We start from the raw sequence: 26,097 nt of genomic DNA on the forward strand, positions 1-26,097 counted from the left end.
ACAAATAAAATGAAACTTGAACAATTTCAGATAGTATTCCCACTGCTGTGGTTGACTTTTCTTTTTAACTAAATAATGACTGTATGTCAATTGTAGGCCTATCTTTGTGTGTGATAAACACAAAACATATGAACTATGGCGACTAGCAACTCATAGGCGTTCTCTTAATACATCCACGCCCGTAGGCAGCTCAAACAAACATGGAGGTTTTTATTTGACAAAACTGCGCCACAGAGAGCAACATGTCGTAGTAAAGTCTACCTAGCAACACTCCATCTGGATTATTCTATTGGTGGAGGAAGTGGACAACCTCCCGGCTCCGGTGAAAGCACTAGTCATTTCGCCCGACAGCGTCCCCACCGTTTAACAGAAAGAACTCCCGAATCAAATACATTTTACTTTCGTTTTGGCTCGCGGGGCAGTTTTATTTGACGAACAACACTTTTCTATAACGTTACAGAGACCAACTGAAGGTAAAATCATGAAAACACTTGTCTGTACAGTTCTCGTCGGTCTGCTCGCTCTCCTTCCTTCAACAGCCGGAGAATGTAAGTAATCTACTGTACTTTTATATACGACAATGTATTTACAAATGGCGCTGTGTTATTACACGGAAGCCTCTCTGAAATGGCAAGTAGGACCAGAGAGAGGGCTCGGGTCTTACTACACTTAACGTTCCCGTTTAAGTTTACTGCCAACTTAAACACAAACATGTGAAGAAATAGCCAACTGAATAGTTCCCCTAAAAGTAAAGTAGAAACTTTGAGAAATTCGGTGTGTTAGAATCGTGAGTTTAAAGGGGAGGCGCTCTAGTGTCGTTTTATATGGTAATAACATATTATCAGTCTTGTATACAGTACTTGAAAGCTATACTTGAGTAAAAGTACAAGTATCTTACCAGAAAATGACTTTGGTAGAAGTTAAAGTCACCTTATTGTACTTAACTATCAGAAGTAAAAGTAGAAGTACAAAATTTAGTGAATATAGTGAAGCATAATAGGCCTTTTTCACGGCAGACATATTGACATGTCATAGCAGGAAAAGCACACAAACCCATTAATGATGGCTGCATTCCTCTTAGGAGAGGTCCTGGTATTGTTCATGCTGACTCACTGAAATAGCTACTGGGACCCTTGATGGAACTGAGCCATCGTTAAGGTTATCAACTTCAGCTGTGCGTTATCAACTTCCCACACCTTCTTAAACATCAAGTCTGACATCAACAAAGAAGAGTTTTATTTTTGTTGTGAGGAAGAATCTTTCACGCCAACGTAGGAAAACATTTCTTAGCAAGTAACAAGTAACTAAGATGCTTATGGGAAATGTAGTGGAGTAAAAGTAAACATTTTATTTAGGATACGTAATGGAGTAAAAGTAAAAGTTTCCAGAAATATAAATAACGAAGTAAAGTACAGATACGTGAAAATTCTACTTAAGTACAGTAACAAAGTATTTGTACTTCGTTACATTACAACACTGCGTATTATGATCAGTCTGGTTGATAATACTACAGCTTATCGTTGTAGTTTAATAGTAGGGTAAAAAGGAGGCAGAAACTATAATGTATTGAGGAGAGCAAGTAAGGGAGTGATATCTACATTAGTCTACCAGCTCATTCATAGTTACATCAAACCAGTGGTGTAGTCTATGTGATACGCAGGTATACGCAGTATACCCACTAAGAAAGCTCCAGGATTTCCACATACCCACTTCAAAATGCCCAATGACACGCAACAACATACTTTCTATTATATTTTTGATATATTTTGAATTGTCATCTGTGGTTTTCTTCTACACAAAATAAAGGTATTTCCACTGTAAATTGGTGCATAAAAGTGTATTCGAGTACAGGAAATGAAGTCTTTGACGCTCACAATTTCCCTGGGGGAGGACCCCCCCGCAATATATATACAGTACAGTATACCCACTACAATACATTAGACTACACCACTGCATCAAATACTTTCTGTACATGTGTGAAAGTTGTTCTGTTTCTTGGTAGCGCCGCCCAAGGTTCAGGTGTACAGCCGGGCACCAGGACACTTTGATAAAGACAACACCCTCATCTGTCACGTGAGCGGCTTCCACCCACCAGAGCTCACCATCGAACTGCTCAAGAACGAACAGGAGCTGCCAGGAGCCATACAGAGCGACCTGGCCTTCGAGGAGAACTGGCACTACCACCTAACCAAATACGCGCCCTTTACCCCAAGACAAGCAGACAAGCTTGCCTGCAGAGTGACTCACATGGGGAAGACCCACACATACGTCTGGGGTATGTGTCCCTGTTTTTTTTCTCTTTCTCTGTCTACTGTTTACCACCATTAATTACAGTATTAGGTTTACAGTCAGAGTATACTCATTGACGACAAAGGATTTACACATAACACTACACCACACACCAGTGATTCTCAAGCTTTTTTCAATAATGTTCCCCTTTGAACAGTGTTTGTAAGCCATGTACCCCATAACCAGTGCAAATCATTTTTGGTAGAAAACAAAGTCTCTATAAAGAGGGAGAATACAGCGATGTCAGCAGTAGATTTACTAAACAACAGCCTTGGACCTGGAAAATGTTTAGATGATGATGCAAAAAGATGGTAGAAAGAAGGAAGTAAGGCAAGAATAGGTCGAAAATAGTAATAATAACGTCGAAAAAAACACAGTAGAAAGAAGGAAGTAAGGCAAGAATAGGTCGAAAATAGTAATAATAACGTCGAAAAAAACACAATAGAAAGAAGGAAGGCAACACTAGGGCAACAAAAGGGACAACAAATTCAAATAAGTGACAAACTTTGAAAAAAAGAGACAAAAACTTAGAAGAAAAACTGACAGTAGAACAAAGTGAGGAAGAAAGGCAAGAATAGGTCAAAACAAACGACAACACCTTCAAAAAAAGGAGACAAACTTCAAAAACTTTGAAAAAAGCGACAAACTTGGAGAAAAAAAAGCCAGTAGAAGTAACTACAGCCTTGGAACTGAAAAACATTTAGCAAAAAATATCACGGACCCCCTGCAGTCCTCCAGAGCACCCCATGGGGGACACGTACCCCCATTTGAGAACCACTGCTCTACAACATTCTCTAAATTGCACTATGAAACTACATTACTATACTATAGTTTGTACTATACTATAGTTTATGTGTATTTGTTTCACACACAAATACAAATCATGTTGAAGAAATATAAAATACACGTGAGGATGTGGTAGAGCCTGTAATGGCTTATATAAAAATAACAAATGTAAAATGTAAAGATACAAAATCACCAGTACATTTTTAAGTATTTGTGTTAAGTGTAAAAAAGACTTAATACATGCAGAGAAACAGAAGTAGTTGCAATTTTTTTACAGTGTAAACAACAGTTTCTATGAGGGATCAGTTTTGTCCAAATCAAATGTTTAGACAGCAGGGCATTCCTAAGTCTATTTTTATAAATAAAAAAAACATCTCAGAGGAATCCATTACATGTACATGTACATTTTCATTCCACAAAACACCTCCACTACTTGATAGAAAACTGACCACGGGATGTTTTATACAAAGGAAGATGAAGATTCTTAGCCTGTCTAGTAACAACAGTCAATAACTGCCCGCCCTTTCACACCGTCGGAGGACACGTGTCGTTCCACGTGGAAACCGTAGGAAAACAGTGCGCGCCGTTTTGAGATTGAACGTGCAAGACCACACGAAATCTGCAAACACAGGATTCCGCGGATGTTGTTTTGAACATGTTTTTGTTTCTCTCTACAGAGTCAGATATGTAAGCTCTACGCTCCGCCTTGCTCCAGGTGTGTACCCATATTTATTCTAAATATCATTTTTGAATGTCATTTGTGCATTCCTATTTCTGAGTGACACTGTTTTTAATCCTTTGTTTGATAACCACAGGTCTGCTCAGTATCAGGAAGATGAAGATTGGCATTGATTATCTGTGATCTTGGGTTTTATTGTGAAAGTTTGAGCATCATGAAAATGTCAGAAACAATTGCACTTAAACTTATCTGTATGTTTTTATACCAGAAATAGCAAATGGCAGTAAAGCTTCATTAAGTAGTAGTTGACCACTAGATGTGCCCATTAGTGTGTAGCCAGACAGGAACTGATCAATAAATAAGGTGTAGGGTAAGTGATCACAAAGATAAAAAATACAATAGTACCCGTCCATTCGATTTATTTCTCCAAAATAATGTGCATGAACAAAATATGAAATCAGTTTTCAGTTGAGTTGGATGATGGATGTTGGCATCTGCTGTCAGACACAAGGCGTAATGTCCAGTCAGCTTTGAGCTGTAACAACACACTTTACCATTATACTGCTTAATGGAGCTTTAAGGAAGCCTTTCATGATTGGAGATGTAAATGCTTGCATTCTGTGTTTTTAATGTTTAATCTGTAAAGGCTAAAATACTTAACTCTTCTTAATAATTTCAATATACATGAAATTGCTTTTTAATTATCTTGTGCACCATTTTATCTTATGAAATATTAAGCTTATTATTTTCGACTTCATGATGCAGAATGTATTTATATAGATCTCAGTTGATGCATATTGACATATTGGGCACCGAATGTCTGTAAATATATCGTATACAGATATGGTAATAAAAGTGTTTATCACGCTTCCCTGTTCAGATTATTGATCATATATATAACATAATAGATAACATTTCACACTAGAGTTTCAAAACGTAACGATTTGGAAGGAAAGGGGCTTTTGTAGTGAAATATTAGCTGCACTTAAGAGTCCAAAGAGTATTTTTCATGTCTGTCAGGTATGAAGAAATAAACAGGCTGTGCTGTCATCATTCCTCCTGTTCACACTGGCAATTAGCAAACCCCTTCCTTATAACGCTATTTCAATGTAAGTGATGGAGGCCAAATCTCCAGAGGGGGAATTCAGTAAAACTTCCTGGGGAAACAACAAAGGGGAACTTCACACTAAAATACTTCACTTTGGAAAATGCCCACTTCATTTGATTAAGGCTGCTGAAGCCTCATACTGGCTTCAGATATCTTTGGGGCCATATCTTTGCACAGAACAAAATATGTGGATTTTGGCCACCATAACTTCAATTGGAGGCACGTTGTGAAGAAATGTGAATGGTCAGAAACATTGGATTTTTAACATTTTGACCACGGTCGAAGTTTATGTTGAAAACGTCATTACCTCAACATTCTTTAAGGGTCACGTTTTGAACATGGAAATCCAAACATTTACTCAATATTGTCTCAAAGTGCCTACTGTCAATCCTAACTATTGCAATTAATACATATACAGTAGCCTAAGGTTTGTTTGGAGAAATGCAAATGGAAGTTTAGGGCAAACTGCATTTATATTATTCGGGGCGGCCTCTAGCTCATCCAGTAAGAGCGCCCCCCCCCCATGTAGGCTGAGTCCTTTGCAGCGGCCGGGTTCGAATCCGACCTGTGGCCTTTTGCTGCGTGTCATTCTCTCTGTCCCCCCACATTCTTGTCTATTCACTGTCACTATCTAATATAAGGAAAAGCCCCAAAAAATCATCTTAACTGTTGTCCTCGATTCAAATTTGATCCGTTTTCAAAACGTTTCTTTCAAACACACTGTCAAAAAAATAACGTGGACGGTTCCATAAAATAAATGATTTGCTCACTATTTTCATTGAATGTGAACGGCAGGAAGACAACACAAACCGCATTGTACTTTTGAATAAAAGCTACTGCAAGGAGGAAGCGTATCATCTCACGTGAAGTCCAACTTACATCGTGCGATATCCCTCCGCCACTGTTCGCTTCATATGCGGTTGTTGGACTGTGGAACTTTGGGTTTTTCCTTTAAAATGGCAAGGTGTGAGTCAGTTTATTGACTCGCTGAATAATGACTTCCTCAGTAAGCTACGTTGCGTGCGGACGGAGTTTCCGTATTTCAGCAACACTGAACCACAACAAAAGTAGTAAGTGGACCTGTGTCCTCCCAGTGTCCTGACAGAGCGCCCGTTCACATGGACTCCTCCACTTTCCTCTATGATGTCCCTCCGGTTGTCGTCGAGAGATTCTGTAAGATAATGGACAGTGGAGATGACAGGTTCGGGTGGCGCGGACTAGGTAAGGAGCAGCTTTTGTCATTCTGGTTAGAGGTTTGGGTTGAGTCTGATAGAGACAGGTCTAGCGCAGCCACGTAAAACAGGCTTTGACCTTCTAACTCTGACAGTTGACTCGTCTCACACTGATATACATAGCTATTCAAATTCAAAGAAGCTTTATTGGAATGAAAGTTTCAATAAAAATGTACAAATGGTCAAATATTAATATGTTAAATATCTAACATTAAGCTTGATTTATATTAATAGCCTACAGTATATCTTAGTGTGTGTGTGTGTGTGTGGGGGGCTGTGTTAATATTTACAGTCTATGGTGTGTGTGTTTTAATATTTACAGTCTATGGTGTGTGTGTGTGGGGCTGTGTTCATATTTACAGTCTATGGTGTGTGTGTGTGTGGGTGTGTGTGTGTGGGGCTGTGTTCATATTTACAGTCTATTGTGTGTGTGTGTGTGTGTGGGGCTGTGTTAATATTTACAGTCTGGTGTGTGTTTTAATATTTACAGTCTATGGTGTGTGTGTGTGTGTGTGTGTGTGTGTGTGGGTGTGTCTGAATGTTTTACATTGTAGGAGAAGTGTGTGTGTGTGTGTGTGTGTGTGTGTGTGTGTGTGTGTATCTCTTGTGTCTGAATGTTTTACATTGTAGGAGAAAGAGCACATCTGTCTCAGCCTCACCTTTCAAACTAGTGACCATATATATATATATATATATATATATATATATATATATATATATATACTATATATATATATACATATATTCTTTTGTGTTTTCTTTGTTTCCATTATCTTGTGTGTCTTCCTGTTCTCGGTTGCCAGTTTGTGGTCACTGAGCCTGAACTAGTTACAAGCTGTCTGTTCTTTCTTATTATGCTCATAATCTCTTTTTAGGGCCAGATAACACTCTAATCTACTTTGCCTTTTAGTTTCACTCTGATTAATACAGATCTGCTTTACTAAATCAAGTTCAATTTGATCTGAACTTTTCATGAACCTGTGTATACAGACTGCGTTCCTCTGTGAGCTCAATTTGACATGGTTTAATGTTCACCGTTTGTCCTGATCTCCAGCTGTCCGAGTTGTCCCCAGCCTGTTAGAAGTTCGCATGTTGGAGCGCGTGGAGGCAGCAGGTCGGAGTCCCACCAGGGAGCTGCTGTGGTCCTGGGCTCAGGAGAATTCAAGAGTGCAGGACCTACTTAAGGTGCTGCAAGACATGGGCCACCTTAGGGCCCTGCAGCTCTTCCAGGGTCCAGCTCAAGGTCAGTTACAAACAATTAAAGGCAATAATGGGTACATCCACGGGGGGGAGGGGTGAAATAACGTATAATCAATGGAAAATATTACTGTGAACATAGCAGAGAGCAGAGGAGAGCAGCTGTCACCTGCTAGTAAACTCCTGTAACATATATATAAATACGATTATGAACCTGAAAATGAGCACTTTAAATCATTCATCTCACATACATTTGTAAAATATAATGTTTCGATGGACTCTCCCTTTCCACTAGGATTCAGGCTGGTGTTGATTTATTTTTTTTTTTTTACATGTGTGAATCAGCATGAATGAAGCCGTTTGGGGTTCAAACTAATATATGTCTGTGTTCCAGTGAACTCTGCTGGAGAAAGTCAGCCAGCCACAATCACTTTCCAAGACATCGTAGAGGGAACCAGAGATTTCCATCATCACATGAGGATTGCAGAGGGCCACTTTTCTGACGTCTACAGTGCACAGATAGGAAACCAAAAGGTTGCAGTGAAGCTTTTTAAACAGGTGATTGATGAATTCTAACCCAGTCTGACATGTTGGAAAACATGGCCTACTTGCTGTTAAACCCTCTAAGGAGGACTGCTGTCAGTATGAGCTCCGTGTGTCCTGTGTGAACACAGACGCGCGTTTGACTCCTGTAAACTCGACTACAACAGCCTTCTAATGAATGAATGAATGAATTGCACTGTATATACTGTTATACTGTATCATCTATTTCTTACTGTCCTTTCTGTTTTTATTCTTTACATGTTAAGTGAGTATTGTACTTTACCTGGGCCAATAGAGCTGATTCTGATTCTAACTAACGTCTAACTGAAATGCATTCCTTATCCATCATTCTCCAGATGAATATGGAGCCGTGGAAGAAGCTGTGGGATATCTTTAGAAAAGAAATGGAAATCCATCATTTGTACGTGTTAACACCACACTTTCAACAACACCTTTTTTCTATTTGATCTGATAGAGTGCTTTTTAATATGAAGTGTGGCGATGTGTTCACAGGTATCAACATCCAAACATCTTAGACTTGTTGTGTTGTCTCTCTGACGAAGACCGCTACTGTCTGGTGTATCCGTACCTCCCCAACGGATCGCTCTTTCACAGACTACACCATCAGGTACACTTGTCATTTATGTATCAACATCTGCTGGCACCACTGCAGTTGTTGATTTTGCTCCAAGGCCATCAGGAAGTGTGTTTCTGCGTGTGACTTGTTTACCGAGCCACAGCAAAACAGTTACCAGGTAACACGAAAACAGGAACTCTACTCGTGGGAAGCCAAGTGTGCACAAGTGTAACGTGTGTTTGGCAGAAAGTAACAAAACTTTTTTCTGTAGACAAGTACGTATATAACTGAAACTGCAGAGTCTAGACTTTGTTATTAAACTGCTTGAAGAAAAATGGTCATCATGTAAACGTACTATTATTATGAGGAACTTCTAGTTATTGCAGTCATGTAGTAGACGGCTCAAACAGGTATTTACTGCCAGTGAACTTTTGTGTGCACGTAAACCTACACACATTTACAAACTGAACACACCATTTTATTTTTTTTTTTACCTGTGCCGTGAAGTCTTTATGTCACGCACATGCAGTATTGGTAAATATATTTTAATTCTTTGGTCTAGGGGGTTTAAAGGGGACACAAACCTATTCTGCTCATTTTCAGGTTCACACTTGTATTTTGGTTTTCTACTAGAACATGTTGACCCCCCCCTCCTGAAAAGCCCAGTCTGCTCTGATTGGTCTGCGCTTCCGAGTCTTCCGGGTTTTTTTTTGCCAGCGCGCATTTCGTGACGCCAACCACGCACTGAGCCCAGCTTTGGGTTCACTTCATTTAGGTGATAGAAATGAAGGCAACAGACAGTAAGAATAGAAACCTATTTCACAGTGCTAAAAGTAACTCAGGTTGTAGTCTAACTCCACAGATAACCAGCGTTACATCCACGTTTCCAATACCTAAAGTTCATCTGGCTATTTTAAAGTGCTCATATTATGCTCATTTTCAGGTTCATAATTGTATTTAGAGGTTATATCAGAATAGGTTTATGTGGTTTAATTTTCAAAAAAACATCATATTTTTGTCGTACTGCACATTGCTGCAGCTCCTCTTTTCACCCTGTGTGTTGAGCTCTCTGTTTTAGCTACAGAGTGAGACATCTCACTTCTGTTCCATTCATCCATTGTTGGGAGTCGCACATGCTCAGTACCTAGGTAAGGACTACTAGCCAGTCAGAAGCAGAGTATGAGGGCGTGTCCTGACAGTACCTAGGTAAGGACTACTAGCCAGTCAGAAGCAGAGTATGAGGGCGTGCCCTGACAGTACCTAGGTAAGGACTACTAGCCAGTCAGAAGCAGAGTATGAGGGCGTGCCCTGACAGTACCTAGGTAAGGACTACTAGCCAGTCAGAAGCAGAGTATGAGGGCGTGCCCTGACAGTAGCTAGGTAAGGACTACTAGCCAGTCAGAAGCAGAGTATGAGGGCGTGCCATGCTAGCAGCTAGGCGAGCATTATAACGTGTGTTCCAAAGTGACCACGTTTGTCTCTGAAGTAAAGGCTGGACTACAATAGAGCTGTTTGGAGCAGTTTGTGAACAGTGTTTTCTGTTGGAGATGGTAAGTCCCTTTGGGGGGGGACTTTGGACTTTTTCACTTTGTAAACCTATAACGTGCACAAAAAAGATATATAACACAATAGAGGAAAGGGAAAAAGCCAAAAAGCATAATATGAGCACTTTAAGCTATTTGAAGGCATATATTTATGTTAAATCTAAAACGATATGTTGTCCCTGTACAGGATGGAGAGCCCCGTCTGTCCTGGCAAGAGCGTCTCGCCATCATTAAAGGAACTGCGAAGGCCTTGCATCACCTCCATACAGCCCAGCCCTTCCCAGTGATCTGTGGCAACATCTCCAGGTACAACATACAGTATCTAGGATTCTCCCTCTGTCTGTTGTCTCTTGGAAGAGGACATGGTCACTGGGATGTGCAACACTCAATATGAACATGATGTCATTTATAGCACGACCACTTGCTCCCTGGTAAATCAAATCCTAGCCAGCTTAGACCGGAAAGATCAGAAAGCTCCGTGTTAGAAGGTAAAGTGGTCGTCAAGACACGGTGGCTTTATCTGTTGTCAGTACTGCTGGTAAAGTGAATGGGGTTACCCCCTAAAAAACATCTGCTTAAACCTTACAAGATGTTGCAGCCCGTCAAGCAGCTGAGCAGAGAACCGAGAGGGCGACTCGGTCACTCGGCAGTTCGCTAACTTGTTGCTCTCTCTACCGATATAAGCCGCTCTGTTTTAGGGCGTTTTAACACATGAAAGTCCGAACCAAGGTCCGGACCAAGGTTCATGTTTTTGTTACATTGTATACATTGAGATCCGGCAAGTTTTGGTTTCACACTGCAGTTATGCAAGCGCACTAAAGAACTATACGTGACAAAACTACGTCTTGCCGTCATCACATACGTGAGCTGTGTCTCCAGATACTTAGAATTTGTAGAATGGTTTGTAGATGGGCTTCCCCGTCTTCTCGCATCTCTCTGCTCTCTCCTACTGACTGCTGCTCTCCCCTACTGACTGCTGCTCTCCCCTACTGACTGCTGCTCTCCCCTACTGACTGCTGCTCTCCCCTACTGACTGCTGCTCTCTCCTACTGACTGCTGCTCTCTCCTACTGACTGCTGCTCTCCTCTACTGCCGCTGCTGTTTTTGTTTTGTTGTGATGTTGAGAAGCGAGACACGGGAACTTTCTGGAGAATTTATTCAGAGACAAACGGAAACCTACACTGTACATCTACTCCCACTTAACAAATAAACTGCTGATGTATTCTCAGCTCTGATAGGCGACAGCTGTCTGCTCTGAGCGCTGACACCGTCTCTCTCTCATGTAGCCTACACACTAAGCACCGAGCTATTCCTTAAAGGAGCTTCCCCGGTCTTGTAAACACAAGGAGAGCCTGCCAGAGCTTCTTGTATTTGGTCTGAAAGTCCGAACCATCCAAAAAATGCTTTCACACTATAAAGGAACCAGACCAACCGAAAATTTGGTCTTTTGATCCGGACCGTGGTCCGGGAGAGGTTTCACAATTCTTTGGTTGATACAGTTTTCTTACACAGATTTGGTGCGAAATGGTACCATTTTTACCACTCCAGAATTGATAAAAATGGTCGAAAACATTAGGACACCAAGACCTTGAGGAACCCCACTGAAAATGCATGATATGATTTGTTATCAAAAACTTTTTCGGTGATTGGATGGCGAGCACTTCTATTCTGGGAACTGCTCAGAAACCCCATTATTGTCAATATACCTAGGAAAGCCATAGATCCTCTGAATGCCCTGGGACTCTACTTTGGGGTTGTAAAGTTTCATGAGTCTGGGATCATCCTAGAGGTCACAACAGATCGTGTAATATAGTGAGGTTTTCCAAAAATGGTCTTAAGTCAATGAAATGGCTACTATGGGGACTAACATCATCACACAGGGTTACAATAGGGCTCATTGAATCCACATGAGTCTCAGCTTTTCAGTCAGACCCAAATCATGCGATTCCAGGACTGTTTAGGGACCCCAGTATGCATAAATATTCAAACACACCATTTAATGCATTTATACTGGATGAGAAAAACTGCATGGGATTAGTTTAGACCCATAGATATTACACATAGAACTTATTTTCATTCGGATATCTTGAGGTCAGAGGTCAAGATATCCCTTTGAAAATGGCCATGCCAGTTTTTCCCTCGCCAAAATGTATTTATTTAGCCCCCTTCCCGACAAGCTAGCATTGACGTTGGTACCATTGACTGCCTTAGGTCAGTTTGTTTCATATGATACCAATATCTTCACTCTAGCTTTAGAATGGAGGTTTGCCTTTTTCATTAAAGTGTTCATATCATGCTTTTTGGCTTTTTCCCTTTCCTCTATTGTGTTATATGTCTTGTTTGTGCATGTTATAGGTTTACAAAGTGAAAAAGCCCAAAGTCCCCCCCAAAGGGACTTACCATCTCCAACAGAAAACACTGTTCACAAACTGCTCCAAACAGCTCTATTGTAGTCCAGCCTTTACTTCAGAGACAAACGTGGTCACTTTGGAACACACGTTATAATGCTCGCCTAGCTGCTAGCATGGCACGCCCTCATACTCTGCTTCTGACTGGCTAGTAGTCCTTACCTAGGTACTGTCAGGGCACGCCCTCATACTCTGCTTCTGACTGGCTAGTAGTCCTTACCTAGGTACTGTCAGGCCACGCCCTCATACTCTGCTTCTGACTGGCTAGTAGTCCTTACCTAGGTACTGTCAGGGCACGCCCTCATACTCTGCTTCTGACTGGCTAGTAGTCCTTACCTAGGTACTGTCAGGGCACGCCCTCATACTCTGCTTCTGACTGGCTAGTAGTCCTTACCTAGGTACTGTCAGGGCACGCCCTCATACTCTGCTTCTGACTGGCTAGTAGTCCTTACCTAGGTACTGTCAGGGCACGCCCTCATACTCTGCTTCTGACTGGCTAGTAGTCCTTACCTAGGTACTGTCAGGGCACGCCCTCATACTCTGCTTCTGACTGGCTAGTAGTCCTTACCTACGTAGGTACTGTCAGGGCACGCCCTCATACTCTGCTTCTGACTGGCTAGTAGTCCTTACCTAGGTACTGTCAGGGCACGCCCTCATACTCTGCTTCTGACTGGCTAGTAGTCCTTACCTAGCTACTGTCAGGGCACGCCCTCATACTCTGCTTCTGACTGGCTAGTAGTCCTTACCTAGGTACTGTCAGGACACGCCCTCATACTCTGCTTCTGACTGGCTAGTAGTCCTTACCTAGGTACTGTCAGGGCACGCCCTCATACTCTGCTTCTGACTGGCTAGTAGTCCTTACCTAGGTACTGTCAGGGCACGCCCTCATACTCTGCTTCTGACTGGCTAGTAGTCCTTACCTAGGTACTGTGGATGTGCGACTCCCAACAAAGATGGTAAAGAAGTGCAATGCCTCACTCTGTAGCTATAACAGAGACAAGTAAGACAAAAATGAAATTAAACCATGTAAACCTATTCTGATATAACCTCTAAAAACAATTATGAACCTGAAAATGAGCATAATATAAACACTTTAAGATGTAATTAAAACATATCCTAGATTCCACTGAAACTGACTATTTCATAAACAGATGCTACCATACTTGTCATATAATGAATGTATGCCTTTCCAATTAAGCCAAAGGATTATGCAATCATTTTTAAATATAATAATAATAATAATAATAATAATAATAATAATAAAATATATATATATATATATATATATATTGGTTTCAAAAGGTCATGCCATGCACCCTCAGGATTGTGGGTTTTAGGACCTCCACTGTCAGTTGCCTTCCATCGATCTTGTGTCTCTCTGCTGTCTGTGAAGTTCAGAGGTTTACACATATGGCTTCTCTACACAGTGCTAACATACTCTTGGATGATGCCCTGCAGCCCAAGCTGTCTGATGTTGGGTTGGCTCGTCTCCGTCCTCATACAGCCAATCAGCACTGCACCATCACTTTGGATACGAGGTACCACGGCAACCTGGGATACCTCCCTGAGGAATATATTCGAGATGGCAAGCTGTCCTTCAGCCTGGATGTTTACAGCTTTGGAATGGTGATTTTAACAGCTTAGCTAAACTTTCTTCATCCTGTGTGTACATCTGGCATAAGATGATTAAACGTGACAAAACCAACATTAGAAATCCATGTTTTGGGGGCATTATAATATGCGGTTGAGTGATTGATGCTGTATAAGAATTCTGATATAAAGAAGACAATTTATTGGGAAGACGATGGTTCATTTAAATGAATTGAACAGATTGCTGACTTAAAGGGTAACTACTGTTTTTGTAACCTGGACCATATCTTCCTATGTTTTTGTGTCTAAGTGACTTATGGGAACAACAGTCTTTGACATTGGTCCAGTATTAAGAGAGATCGCTGCAGTCGGCAGCAGAGAAACAAGCTACAATGTAAGTTAATAGGACAATTGTCCAGCTTGTATTTACCTTCACAAAAGTGCTCGTTTTGCCACTGACAAGATTCAGATTAATATTCTAAGTGTCTGACAACATTATGGAAAGGATTTCTAAGGAGGTCGACCTTTCTGTTAAAGAGTAAGATCCTTTTTTTAAACATAAAAACATCTCTGAAATTGCGTTTGCTAAACCCACCAGACTCCATGTGAATAAACAGTCATTTGAGCATCGTAAAACACACTTCATTCAGAGTCGACAGAAACAAATTAAAACTATGAAAAAAACGTTTTGGGTCGTCTTTCCACTTTTCCAACCATCACAACTCTAGTTTTGGTTGAAATAAACACATAGTTTACTGATTTAAATGTGAAAATATGTTGGCTCTATACACGCTAAAAGTATTGTTTTTTTAAATGGAGTCTGGTGGGTTTAGCTGACTTCAGAGCTGTTTCTGGTTAAACAGAAAGGTCTTAAAGAGGTTTTAAAGGTCTATCTCTGTAGGGATCCTTTCCATAATGTTGTCAGACACTTAGAATATTAATCTGAATCTTGTCAGCGGCAAAACGAGCACTTTTGTGAAGGTAAATACAAGCTGGACAATTGTCCTATTAACTTACATTGTAGCTTGTTTCTCTGCTGCCGACTACAGCGATCTCACTTAATACTGGACCAATGTCAAAGACTGTTGTTCCCATAAGTCACTTAGACACAAAAACATAGGGAAATAGGGTCCATGTTGAAAATATATAGTAGTTCCCTTTAAGTGTGCTCTTGCTACTTGATACACTACTTAATTCTTTACTTAGTATTGCTATAACTATTGTTGAAAGAAGTGTGCTTTTAACTTCCTCTGTACATTAATACATCAGTAGTATTATATTATTATATTATACATCTTTGATAATATATAAATATAAAAGTAAGTAAGTAAAGTTTATTTGTATAGCACTTATCAAAGACAGAGTCACAATGTGCTTCACAGGCAAAATAAATAAATACATCATAACAAATGTATCAAAAGCATAAAATGCATACGAATACAGTCAACAATGGGGTTAAAACAAATGCCTGACTAAATAGATGTGTCTTTAGCTGCTTTTTAAAGATGTCAGCAGAGGCAGCCACTCTTAAAAGATGTGGCAAAGCGTTCCACAGTCTAAAAGCTCTGTCACCTTTAGTTTTCAGCTTAGTACGGGGAACAGCCAGTAAGCCCTGATCAGAGGACCTCAAAGATCTGCTGACAACATACGGGTGCAACAGATCACTAGGCCGTTGCATGGCCATTGATGGCTCTGTGTATAATTACAAGAATCTTGAACTGGATCCTGAATTGAACCGGTAGCCAGTGTAAAGAGGCCAGGATAGGGGTTATATATATCATGACCTCCCTGATCTTGTCAGCAGCCTAGCAGCAGCATTCTGGACCAATTGTAAACCATCTACAGCTGATTTACTGAGGCAAGTAAAAAGGGAATTACAGTAATCCAAACGCGAGGAAACAAAGGCATGTATAGTCATTTCTAACTCAGCGTAGGACTCAGCGTAACACGCCTAAGTTTTGCAATGTTTCTGAGGACTTAAACATGTTTGTCAAGGCTCAAAGCCTGATCTAAAGTCACACCAAGATTTCTCAGGCTGGAACGCACGTTGGAGTTCAGACCCAATACTGCTAGCCACCTCAGAAACAATGCTGTCTGCAGCAACAATCAGAACCTCAGTTTTATCAGCAAAGTACAGTATTTCCCTCCTGAAATGTAGTGGAGTAGAAGTATAAAAGTAGCAAAAATGTGAAATAAGTACTGGAATAGATGTAATTGGGAGTAAATGTTGCTATAATGAAAATAGCACTATAATTTATGATGGAACCAATGTCACTCAAGCCATTAAGTACAGTTTTCTTGCTTTCAGGTTATAATGGAAACAGTAACAGGACGGAAGGTGATAGAGGACGTGCCTAAACAAACACCACTGGTGAGTCAACACTGGAGATGGAATAGGGCCTTCATGACTACATAATACATTGGGATGTCTTACAGCAACAGTCGTATATGCTCTCATGAAGTGTTGTGACTTTGTGATGCGCTGTACTCACCGACCTCCCTGTCTGCTCCGTCAGAGAGATCTGCTTGTAACCGAGGTGGAGGACAGCGGTGGGGTGGACTCCTGTCTGCAGTTTTTGGACGTGGCGGCCGGTCGGTGGCCAGCTGCCGTGGCCCTCGACCTTCTGCGTCTGGCCTTGGACTGCACTGCTAGCCGCAACCGCACCAGACCAGACATGACGAATGTGAGCGATATAAGTTCGTTCTTGACTTTTAGGAACAGCTTACATAAAAAAAAAAAATATTCTAAGCTCACAGGTCCAAATTGTCCTGGTCATACATTGTTCATATTACATAGCCATATTTATTCCGCTCTTATAAGGTAACTGCTAATACACTGCACATATTTACAACTGTATACTACTGTCTGTACTGAACTATATTTCTTGTCCTGTCTATACTTTGTATATCACATTGCACTTTTCTGCTCTTTTTGCACTTCTGGTTGGACACAAACTGCATTTCGTTGTCTTTGTACTTGTACTCTGCACAATGACAATAAAGTTAAATCTAATCTAATCTAAAAAAAAAAAATGCTAACTGCCTCATGTTCTGAAAACTAGTCTGGAGAAGATAAATACTAATCATTTCTACTGTCCTCAGGTACTTCTGGCATTAAGCAAGCTGCTTCCTTCACCTAGCTACCCCCCTGCCGACCAACCTCACAGCTTGGATGATGGAGACCCTGTTAATGCCCGGTTAAGCCTCTCATCCTCCATACCTGTAGAGCACGATGAGCAGCACAGCCTCCCTGGTTCTTCAACACAGGCAGGACCCTGCGAATGCAGCCAGTCGGAGGTGACGTATCTGAGTGACGTCACGGGTGCTGATGGTGAGGCAGCAGAAGACCTGTACAACAGCTGGCCTGTACAGTGCAGCTGCCCTGCTGAGACAGGGGGTCTGGCCTGTGAGGACTGCAGAGCCAACGGCTTCACCCTCAATCACACACAGTCTCCACACAAAAGTGGTGAGACAAACCTGCATATGATCACATTTGATCACGAAATTGTGTGTGTGTGTGTGTGTACACGTGTTGTTAGCCTACTGAAAGTGATCAGTTGCTGTGTTTTGTGTGTTTCAGCTGACTCCGTTGTGGTGGAAAGTCCAGCCAAGGAGAGATTGAGGAACAAACTGAGCCTTTATGACAGAGGGGTGATTAACACACAGGAACTGTTTTCTGAGACAGGGCTGCAGTAGAGAGCCCACTTCCTGTAAAAGTCCTGACAGCTGCCCCTTTTTGTGGGCTGTCATGTGTGTCCAGCATTAACATGTTTCATGAAGCCAACTTAGAGCTGGTGAAGTGATCAGGCCAAGAAAAGTCCCGTTTAACAACTGCACCACATCATATCAAGAGCTTTGTATTTAGAGCTTTGGTTTCTGTCTCTGTTTCATTTCTATAAAGGTGCTCTAAGCGATGTGATATGTTTTTTAGGCTACAACATTTTTTGTCACATATAGCAAACATCTCCTCACTATCCGCGAGCTGCCTGTCCCCTGAACACACTGTAAAAAAACCACGGACAGCCCAGGCTCCACAAACGGCAACAAAAACAAACTGGCCAACCTGCACCACCAAACATAACAAACAGTGTTCCAGCCAATAACCAACAAGAAGGGGGTGGGGGTTGGGGGGGGGGGTTAGTGCGCGGATGCACGGAAGGGAGGGGGGGGGGACGGGATGAGGAGGAGGGAGGGGCGAGCTAGCCTCTGTTTTGTTTGACAATACTTTGAACGTCAACAAGAAGTAACCCAACATCGCTTAGAGCACCTTTTAATTTATTTTAATGATATAAAATGAAAACAAAAGGTGGAACTGCTACTCTCACTGTGAGGTTACGGGTTAGTTTATTAGTAATCTATATCCTTTGCGTTCCACTTCCGGGATTGTTCTGGTGCTGCAGGAAATTCTACCGGATGCATGTATTTTCCGTTTCCTTCCGCTTTCTTTGTGTTGGCGTTCTAACCTTTGGTGGATTTCTGAGGACTATGGTTAACTGGTCCTCAGATCTCTGCAGGGTAAATCCAGACAGCTAGCTAGACTATCTGTCCAATCTCAGGTGACACTTTGGCCTTCAGTACAGGATGCAGTACAGTAGCAGAGCTTTATTACAGTATCCATGTAGTCGCCACTGAATCAGCCATTCAGATACAAGTGTAAAACCCCATGAATTGGTCTGGCCAAGGACCAGGCCAACTGTTACGGGAGAGAAATAGACTGTATCCCTCTTCATTACATCAGAGCTGACGAAAATGTTGCGTCAGGAATTGAAGAAATGGATGACACAACTAGCCTGGCTCCGCCCTCCTACGTACTTCCGCTCAATTTTCATTTCCCTTCAGTACTACGTCTGGGTTTGCGGTATATTCTTGGGTTTTATCCAGCCACATTTTTGGCGGTCCAATCAGCGAACAGAGGGAGTGGCTGAGAACGATGACGTTGAGGTTCGGTAACCTTCGGCGAGTTCCGTAATAGCGGCGGAGAAAGATGCGGTCCGTTGTGGCAACGCTGCCGAATATCCAGAAGTTAAAGCCCGAGTAAGAACAATCTTTGCTGAGTTGTGTTGGTGGCCATGATGTCGTGGCCCTCCTCCCCACGGGGTTTGGGAACAGTTTGATTTTTCAGCTTGCTCCATTAGTGGTGAAGAAGTTGGCTAAGGCTAACGCTAGCGATGCTAATGCTAAATACAAGCCTTGTCGGCAGGGTTCAGAATTAGCACCATCTACTAGCCAAATGCTGGTAAAATATGCAAGTGGTTGGTAGATTTGCTTCACTCACCAGCCAAAAAAAGCAATGGTAATCTATAGAGTGGCTGGTCAAATGTGAACATTCACTAGCCATTTGGCTGGTGGACCAAAAAGTTAATTTTGAACCCTGCTTGTCTGTCTCCCCTCTTATTGCACATGTGCACGACATACGTCATGACCAAACGTTAGAGATTGGTTATGGCAGATCCAGAGTGGCTCTGGGCAGATCCAATAGTTTTAAACTTCAACAGAGTACCCGCCTTCAAGGACGTTAACACTTGTCAATGGAGAGAGGCCAGACTCTCTGTACTAATGAAATGTACGAGAGTCTGGTAGGACCAGGCTATGACACAACGTGCTCGGACTCAAACGCGGCGAGGAGTGGAATAAATGAAAACACAAGCATTGTACAAAATTCATTTAAATTTATTTCACTGATTGTTAAAGCATTTTTTTTTGTTTTACAATCCAGTTACATGAACTCATCCTCCTGTTTATACATTTCATTAGACTTTTCTTTAGATAGCTTATTTGCTACATTTGTTTGTTGAGAATGCATTGCAATGCGGGAGTTATTAACATAGTTGCATTTGAGAGTAATATGATTCAATAGCAAATGAATGCAGACTATTTTGATCTGCAAGGCTTACTTAGTGCAATTAGAACTAAAGCAATGATAAATGACTAGAGTCATGTGAACAACTGACCTAATGTTCATATAAACATATATAGTTTGACAAAGTTCAGTAGTCATTCAACGATTGTGCCAAAGCGATTGAGAAAAACTGTAAACTGGCTTTTGTCTCATGTTTTTTTTCAATTGGTATTTCATTTCTTGTTTGCTTGTTCATTTGACTGTTACGGGTCTAATTTTAAGAATGTTATGTGACTTTGTCTGTAAATATCAAATAAAGTTATTATTATTATTATTATTAGGGTGGACTTATTGAAATGGTTTTGTCTGTTACAACATACACTAGTTACTTCCTTCATTTCATATGATGTATATAGTAGGGCCAGGTACTAACCCTCAGGCCTGACTATAATCCAAACTATGGTCAGAAATACCCTGTATACAGTAAGTTCTTGTATTTATTGTAAAAAAATAAATAAAGAGGTTGTAGATTCTGCAGAGCCCAGGGAGAACCCAGGTGTCATAGAGAAGAAAGTCACATATGCACACAAATATAGTAAGCCATGCTTTCAAATACAGCTAACATGATTACGAGATTAACAGAAAATTCATTTTCAAAAAGAATCTTTAAAATATTTTAATTGTTATAATACTAAAAATGTAATGTAATGTTCCAGCATGAAGATCTGCTATTTTCTCCGTTTTATATTACTGTTAATTGACAAAACACGCACATTTCAATGATGTCACATTGGCCTCTGGATACATTTAAAGCTGCCGTAGGTCGGATTATGAAGATCCAGGACTTAGCCAAAATATTTGAACATCGACAACTTCTCAGTCCCCCCCCCCCTTCTGCTAAAGCCCAAAACAGTCTCCTAAGCCCCTCCCCCCACAAGGGAGAATGAATGCGTGTGCGTGAGCAGTGATTGACACGCAGTTAGACACCCCCCCTGGCCCTGATTGGTGCCTAAACAGGAAGCGATGGATTTCTGTAAATCCCACTACAGGCTGTAGGTGGAGCCAGAGGAGCTGCTTCATGTAGTTCTACTGGAACATAGGGTCAGTTTCAGCAAATATGATAGAAAGTTAGTTTTATAAGTCTTACCTACTGCTCCTTTAATGGTCATTTTGACTATTTTATGACATTCTATAGACGAACGATCGGTGTGGCTGCTATCAGTCAGGTACACATTAGCACAAATAGATACAAGTTAAGTCATGTGGGAGCATGGGTTAGTAAAATCATGCGTTCAAATGAATATTTTTTTCCCACCGTGTCGTCTGTCAGGCTGCATAATGTGCCTCAAAGGAAATGGTAGCAGCTGGATGTAAATCAAACTACGCTTCAAGAACTCTATTGCCAATTTGGAGAAAAATGTTTCCACCATGCAGTAGCTCAGTCAGTAGAGAGTTGGGTTGGGAACTGGAGGGTTGCTGGTTCAAGTGCCCATATGGACCAAAGTATGGTGGTGGACTGGTAGCCACTGCCAAGGTGCTCTTGAGCAAGGCACTGAACCCCCAACTGCTCAGTGTGCCTTTCCATGGGCAGCCCCCTCACTCTGACATCTCTCCATTAGTGCATGTGTAGGTTCTGAGCATGTGTGTGTAATAACAGAGTGAAAACATTGTAATTTCCCCTTGTGGGATTAATAAAGTAAACATTATTATTATTATTCAGCTTGGAAAACACTTGTACCAGTGAACAAACAGATGTTTCTTGTGAGTGGCAGTATGGAACAGTGCAGTGTAGTGATTGCAGTGTGCATATTCTTGAAAATGGAGCGAGAGAAAAAAGTGAATTGACTTTTTTGCAGTGTGGATGAGAAAAGGGCAGGAGCTACTATTCATAGTTCCGTACTGTGAGCATGCAGCGGTGCTTTCTCCTGGATGAGGCTGACAAACTCGTGTTTCTCCAGACAGCCTCTACACTCTTCGCCCCACGAGGCTAGAATGTTCCTCAGCTCCAAGACTCTCAGCTTTTTGAGCCCGTCGCTGCTCAGATCCTTCAGCTGAGGCTCTGCGAGACAACACACAGAAACGAGCTTTAAATTGTGTCCACGCACAAACGAACGGTTAGTCTTTGTGGTGTATTTGAACACACTTTACCATATCTGAGCTGACAGATCTGCGTGTCTCTGCTGCTGAGGCGCTGGCAGATCTTCTCAACGGGGACATGGGAGGCCAGGGGTCGAGACACTGATGCTGTGACGCGGGTCGCTGCGTCACTACTGGCTCCCAGGTAGTAACACTAACAGCACAGAAACATAGAAAATCAGCCCAGTATCCTGGGAACTATGTTCATATCGGTGGATTCTGCACTTCACATGGAAAGTCGTTCATTGACATTAGAGACAATTCATTTCCACCCCTGACATGAAACACTCCAGTTTTACAGAGCCACAGTGGAAAGCGTGCTAGTCTTCTCCATCGTTGTCTGGTATGGTAACTCCACCTCTTCAGAGAGGAAGCAGTTGGACAAGGTGGTGCACACCGCATCCAAAATTATAGGGTCAGGCCATCCCATCTGTAGCCTCTATCTACCCCACGCGGACCAGCCATAAGGCGCAGAAAGTGCTAGATGACCCCTCCCACCCTGCTAGGTCCCTCTTCCAACTACTGCCCTCTGGAAAGAGAGTTCAAAGTCTCAGAGGCAAAACATCCCGCTTTTGTAACAGTACTTACCCTGGTACTATTAGGCTCCTTATTGCTCAGTAACAGTACTTACGCTGGTACTATTAGGCTCCTTAATGCTCAGGCACCTTGTAGAGTAAACCTGGACTAAATGCACCTTATTCAAATGCACTTTCTAGACTGCACAAGACATGTCATGGGAAGTCGCAATAGCACAAGGTCTTTACAGCTTTCTACTGGTTTGAATGAATGTCTATGTGATTGTCTTTTATGTACTTTATGTTCCTGTGTATGTTGGTATGTTGCCTTTTTTTTTTTAACCTGATTGGCACCAAGACAAATTCCAATCAACTGTGTTGACATGGCAATAAAGTACTGAACTTGAACACCGTTTCACCGAAGCCCAGACCGCCCACCAAAGACTTGGTCAAGAGGTCCTCACTGAAGAAGGGTCGGCTGAGGTGCGCTTTCAGATACACTTGAAAGATCTAAACCTATTCTTAACCTTAGCAAAGTGTTTGAATTGCCATACCCACAATATTTCCCAACCTTAACCATACTGATGGCCACTACGGTATGGTTACGGTTGGAAAAGATTCTGGAGTGTGCAGATATTGTAGAACAAAATGATTTAAGAAATGTCATCGAAGAACACAAAAGATTGTCATGCAATATAATCTGGGCGGTTTGTCGAATATCTGTTTGGCAATAGGTGCTTTCCGACCAGATAGTACTTGTACTTTTTAGAGGAAAAGTACACTTCTAAGCAGTTCTAAGAACTACTCTCATTGCATTCCCACTGGCCAAGTGGCCATAGTGACTGGTAGGGGGGGTAAGGGAGTGACGCAAGCACGGCAACGGTCTTTATAGCATCGTCACTAGACCTCAGCGCCACATACAACAACAACAGAGCAGCATTCCTTCCATTCTCGTAGTAATTCACGTAATGTTTTTGCTGTGTAGAGTGGTGTCTGTTTTTACTCTGTTGCAAAATCAAAAATGGCATTCGAAAAGGAAGACACTGGAAGGGTTGTCAGTTTAAAAAAGAAAGGGTGGATTTAGAGCAATGGCTCTCCTGTGCCTTGGTGGTCCAAGACAGACGATAATGGACAAGTAGGTGTCCGATTGTAGAAATGCAAGTCTCTGCTAATATGGTTACATAACATGGCAGAAAGAGTTTGGGGTCTGTGTTCTCACCAGCCTCGCTTCCTTCCCCTGGGCGACAGTGCAGGCCTGGATCAGCTCTTCCTCCACCAGGGAAGAAGTGAGCTCACTGTGGGCTGATGTCACACTGCCATACAGTCTGTTGAGAAAGTCCACACACACTGCACAGCAGTTCATTGTTAGTATGTATGTATGTGTGTGTGTGTGTGTGTGTGTGTGTGTGTGTGTGTGTGTGTGAGAGAGAGAGACATTTATATTATTATAGTGTACCAATTAAGCCCATTATATGTATATGATGTGTAGATTATTCTGACTCCAATGTCATGCTCTGTGACCCACCCTCGCTCCAAATTATAAATAAGAAAAATAAATATAAATGAGATCAAAATGAATGTGTTGAGTATAGCCTGGCGTCTGTTTTAATATATCCAGTAACCTTTCTTGAATACAGGAATTGAATTGTGTAATTGTGTGTTGTTGTACAACTATGTGCTTATTGGCTATAGCATAAGTAGACAGGCCTGTATTGGAAGTACTGTAGTGTGCAGGACATGGGACCCAAGTGTGAAATAAATACTGTGAAATATAACTCATCCCTTTATTTACATTTGCTGCCTTGGAATTCTCTCAAGCTATATCCTATAGGCCAGTGGTTCCCAACCTTTTTGATCTGAAGTAGCCCCCCAGCCCTGTTAGACGAACTCCCCTACCCAATGTGTTCCAAATGTAAGCCTTATAAAACTGACTTTCTGTCATATTTGCTGAAACTGACCCTATGTTCCAGTAGAACTACATGAAGCAGCTCCTCTGGCTCCACCTACAGCCTGTAGTGGGATTTACAGAAATCCATCGCTTCCTGTTCAGATGCACCAATCAGGGCCAGGGGGGGGGCGGTGTCTAACTGGCAATCACTGCTCATGCAAAACGCATTCTCCCTTGTGGGGGGAGGGGCTTAGGAGACTGTTTTGGGCTTTAACAGAAAGGGGGGGAGGGGCTGAGAAGTTGTCGATGTTCAAATATTTTGGCTAAGTCCTGGATCTTCATAATCCGACCTACAGCACCTTTAAATAATAGTGGGTATTGTTAATTTTTTCATACAACTGAACTGTCAATATTGTTGGTTTGGTCATGATCATACTATTACTAATCCATTACTTTTAGCTAACTATTTGAACTGTTTAGTCAGTCGTTTTAGCAAATCAGCTATTTATTTCTACCATTTAGCTTATATTTTCATTACTTTTTGCTACTAGTTTAAAATCCCTGTGTTCATGTGTTACGGCTGATATTCCTTTTATCAAATCATAATTTCTATTTTTTTTTTTTTTCTTCAAATTAGCTGAGGTGCTCCACAACATTCTACATGTAGTCCCCCCTGGCACACCCCTGGTTGGGAATCACTGCTATAGTCAGTGGTGAAATGTAACTAAGTACATTTACTCAAGTAATGTACTGAAGTACAAATGTTGAGGTACTTGTACTTTACTTGAGTCTTTTCTTTTCATGCCACTTTCTACTTCTACGCTGCTACATTCCAGAGAGAAATATTGTACTTTTTACTCCACTACATTCATCTGACAGCTTTAGTTACTAGTTACTTTACACATTCAGATTCCTGCACATAAAACACATGTAGTTTATAAAATACCATGTTTTATTATAAATTAAACTACCCAAAAATATACCGGCCTACAAGTCCAGCTGAAATGATTAGACCATTAAACACACAACTGTTTGGATCATTCCCAGTTTCTAAAATGTGAGGATTGTTCTGCATTGAGTACTTTTACTTGTATTACTTTGAGTACATTTACCTGATGATACTCACATACATTTATTTAAGTAACATTTTCAATGCAAGACTTTTACTTGTAATAGACTACTTTCACAGTGTGGTATTAGTACTTTTACTTAAGTAAAGGATCTGAATACTTCTTCCAACACTGACTATAGTGATGTCATTTTAGATTAATTTCCACAATATACACATAACTCATATACTACTATATTCTGACTCAAGTCGTTGTATAATGATTTAACAAAAGGTTAAAAGTTTTGGCTTGTTACTACTCTTTCGTACACACATGCAGGGCAGATTATGGTTGGAGAACTGTGTGGCCACCCACAGGCATGCAAAGCTGACCAACCTGTTGCTGCTATCAGCACAGTGTAGTGTTGGTAACATATAGGGTCAGCAACACTGTACAACCTTTGCTCACACCATGCTGTCTAACCTTCACAGTTGCCTGCCGCAGAAAAGGTAAGCCCTCTGACCAGCAGCAGAATGGCGAGGGACAACACCAACATGGCAGCGTTTGGCGTTATTGGTTATTATTAGCTACATGGTGTCCCAGCCGCCACGCTAAGACCCGCCCTTCAATAGCATTCACACACTACTATTGGCCAGGCGTCCATGCTTACGCAAAGTAACGGAACCCAGCCAGCAGTCCTTCAGTTTTTTTTTATTT

The 26,097-nt window shown here is 41.5% G+C and overlaps 3 protein-coding genes across 3 annotated transcripts; 2 read left to right on the plus strand and 1 right to left on the minus strand.

Moving 5' to 3' along the window:
* Positions 1 to 339: 339 nt before the first annotated feature.
* On the plus strand, positions 340 to 4,623 carry LOC144512420 (beta-2-microglobulin-like). The gene is made up of 4 exons (XM_078243174.1): positions 340 to 548; positions 2,003 to 2,275; positions 3,753 to 3,790; positions 3,891 to 4,623. Exons 1-3 carry the CDS (start codon positions 482 to 484, stop codon positions 3,764 to 3,766), a joined length of 354 nt encoding a protein of 117 aa, XP_078099300.1. The 5' UTR covers positions 340 to 481; the 3' UTR covers positions 3,767 to 3,790; positions 3,891 to 4,623.
* A 1,084-nt stretch (positions 4,624 to 5,707) lies between these two features.
* irak3 (interleukin-1 receptor-associated kinase 3) lies at positions 5,708 to 17,819 on the plus strand. The gene is made up of 11 exons (XM_078243167.1): positions 5,708 to 6,083; positions 7,149 to 7,337; positions 7,686 to 7,849; positions 8,191 to 8,255; positions 8,348 to 8,462; positions 10,143 to 10,261; positions 13,791 to 13,989; positions 16,262 to 16,324; positions 16,470 to 16,637; positions 17,056 to 17,419; positions 17,534 to 17,819. The coding sequence occupies exons 1-11, from the start codon at positions 5,981 to 5,983 to the stop codon at positions 17,647 to 17,649; spliced, it is 1,665 nt and encodes a 554-aa protein (XP_078099293.1). The 5' UTR covers positions 5,708 to 5,980; the 3' UTR covers positions 17,650 to 17,819.
* A 2,860-nt stretch (positions 17,820 to 20,679) lies between these two features.
* On the minus strand, positions 20,680 to 25,948 carry cdnf (cerebral dopamine neurotrophic factor). The gene is made up of 4 exons (XM_078243169.1): positions 25,864 to 25,948; positions 23,663 to 23,790; positions 21,941 to 22,082; positions 20,680 to 21,851 (listed from the first exon to the last, which is right to left on the minus strand). Exons 1-4 carry the CDS (start codon positions 25,934 to 25,936, stop codon positions 21,679 to 21,681), a joined length of 516 nt encoding a protein of 171 aa, XP_078099295.1. The 5' UTR covers positions 25,937 to 25,948; the 3' UTR covers positions 20,680 to 21,678.
* Between the last annotated feature and the right edge of the window lie 149 nt (positions 25,949 to 26,097).

This window comes from Sander vitreus, chromosome 23 (assembly GCF_031162955.1).
Source record: "Sander vitreus isolate 19-12246 chromosome 23, sanVit1, whole genome shotgun sequence".
In the NCBI taxonomy this organism is placed as follows: Eukaryota; Metazoa; Chordata; class Actinopteri; order Perciformes; family Percidae; genus Sander; species Sander vitreus.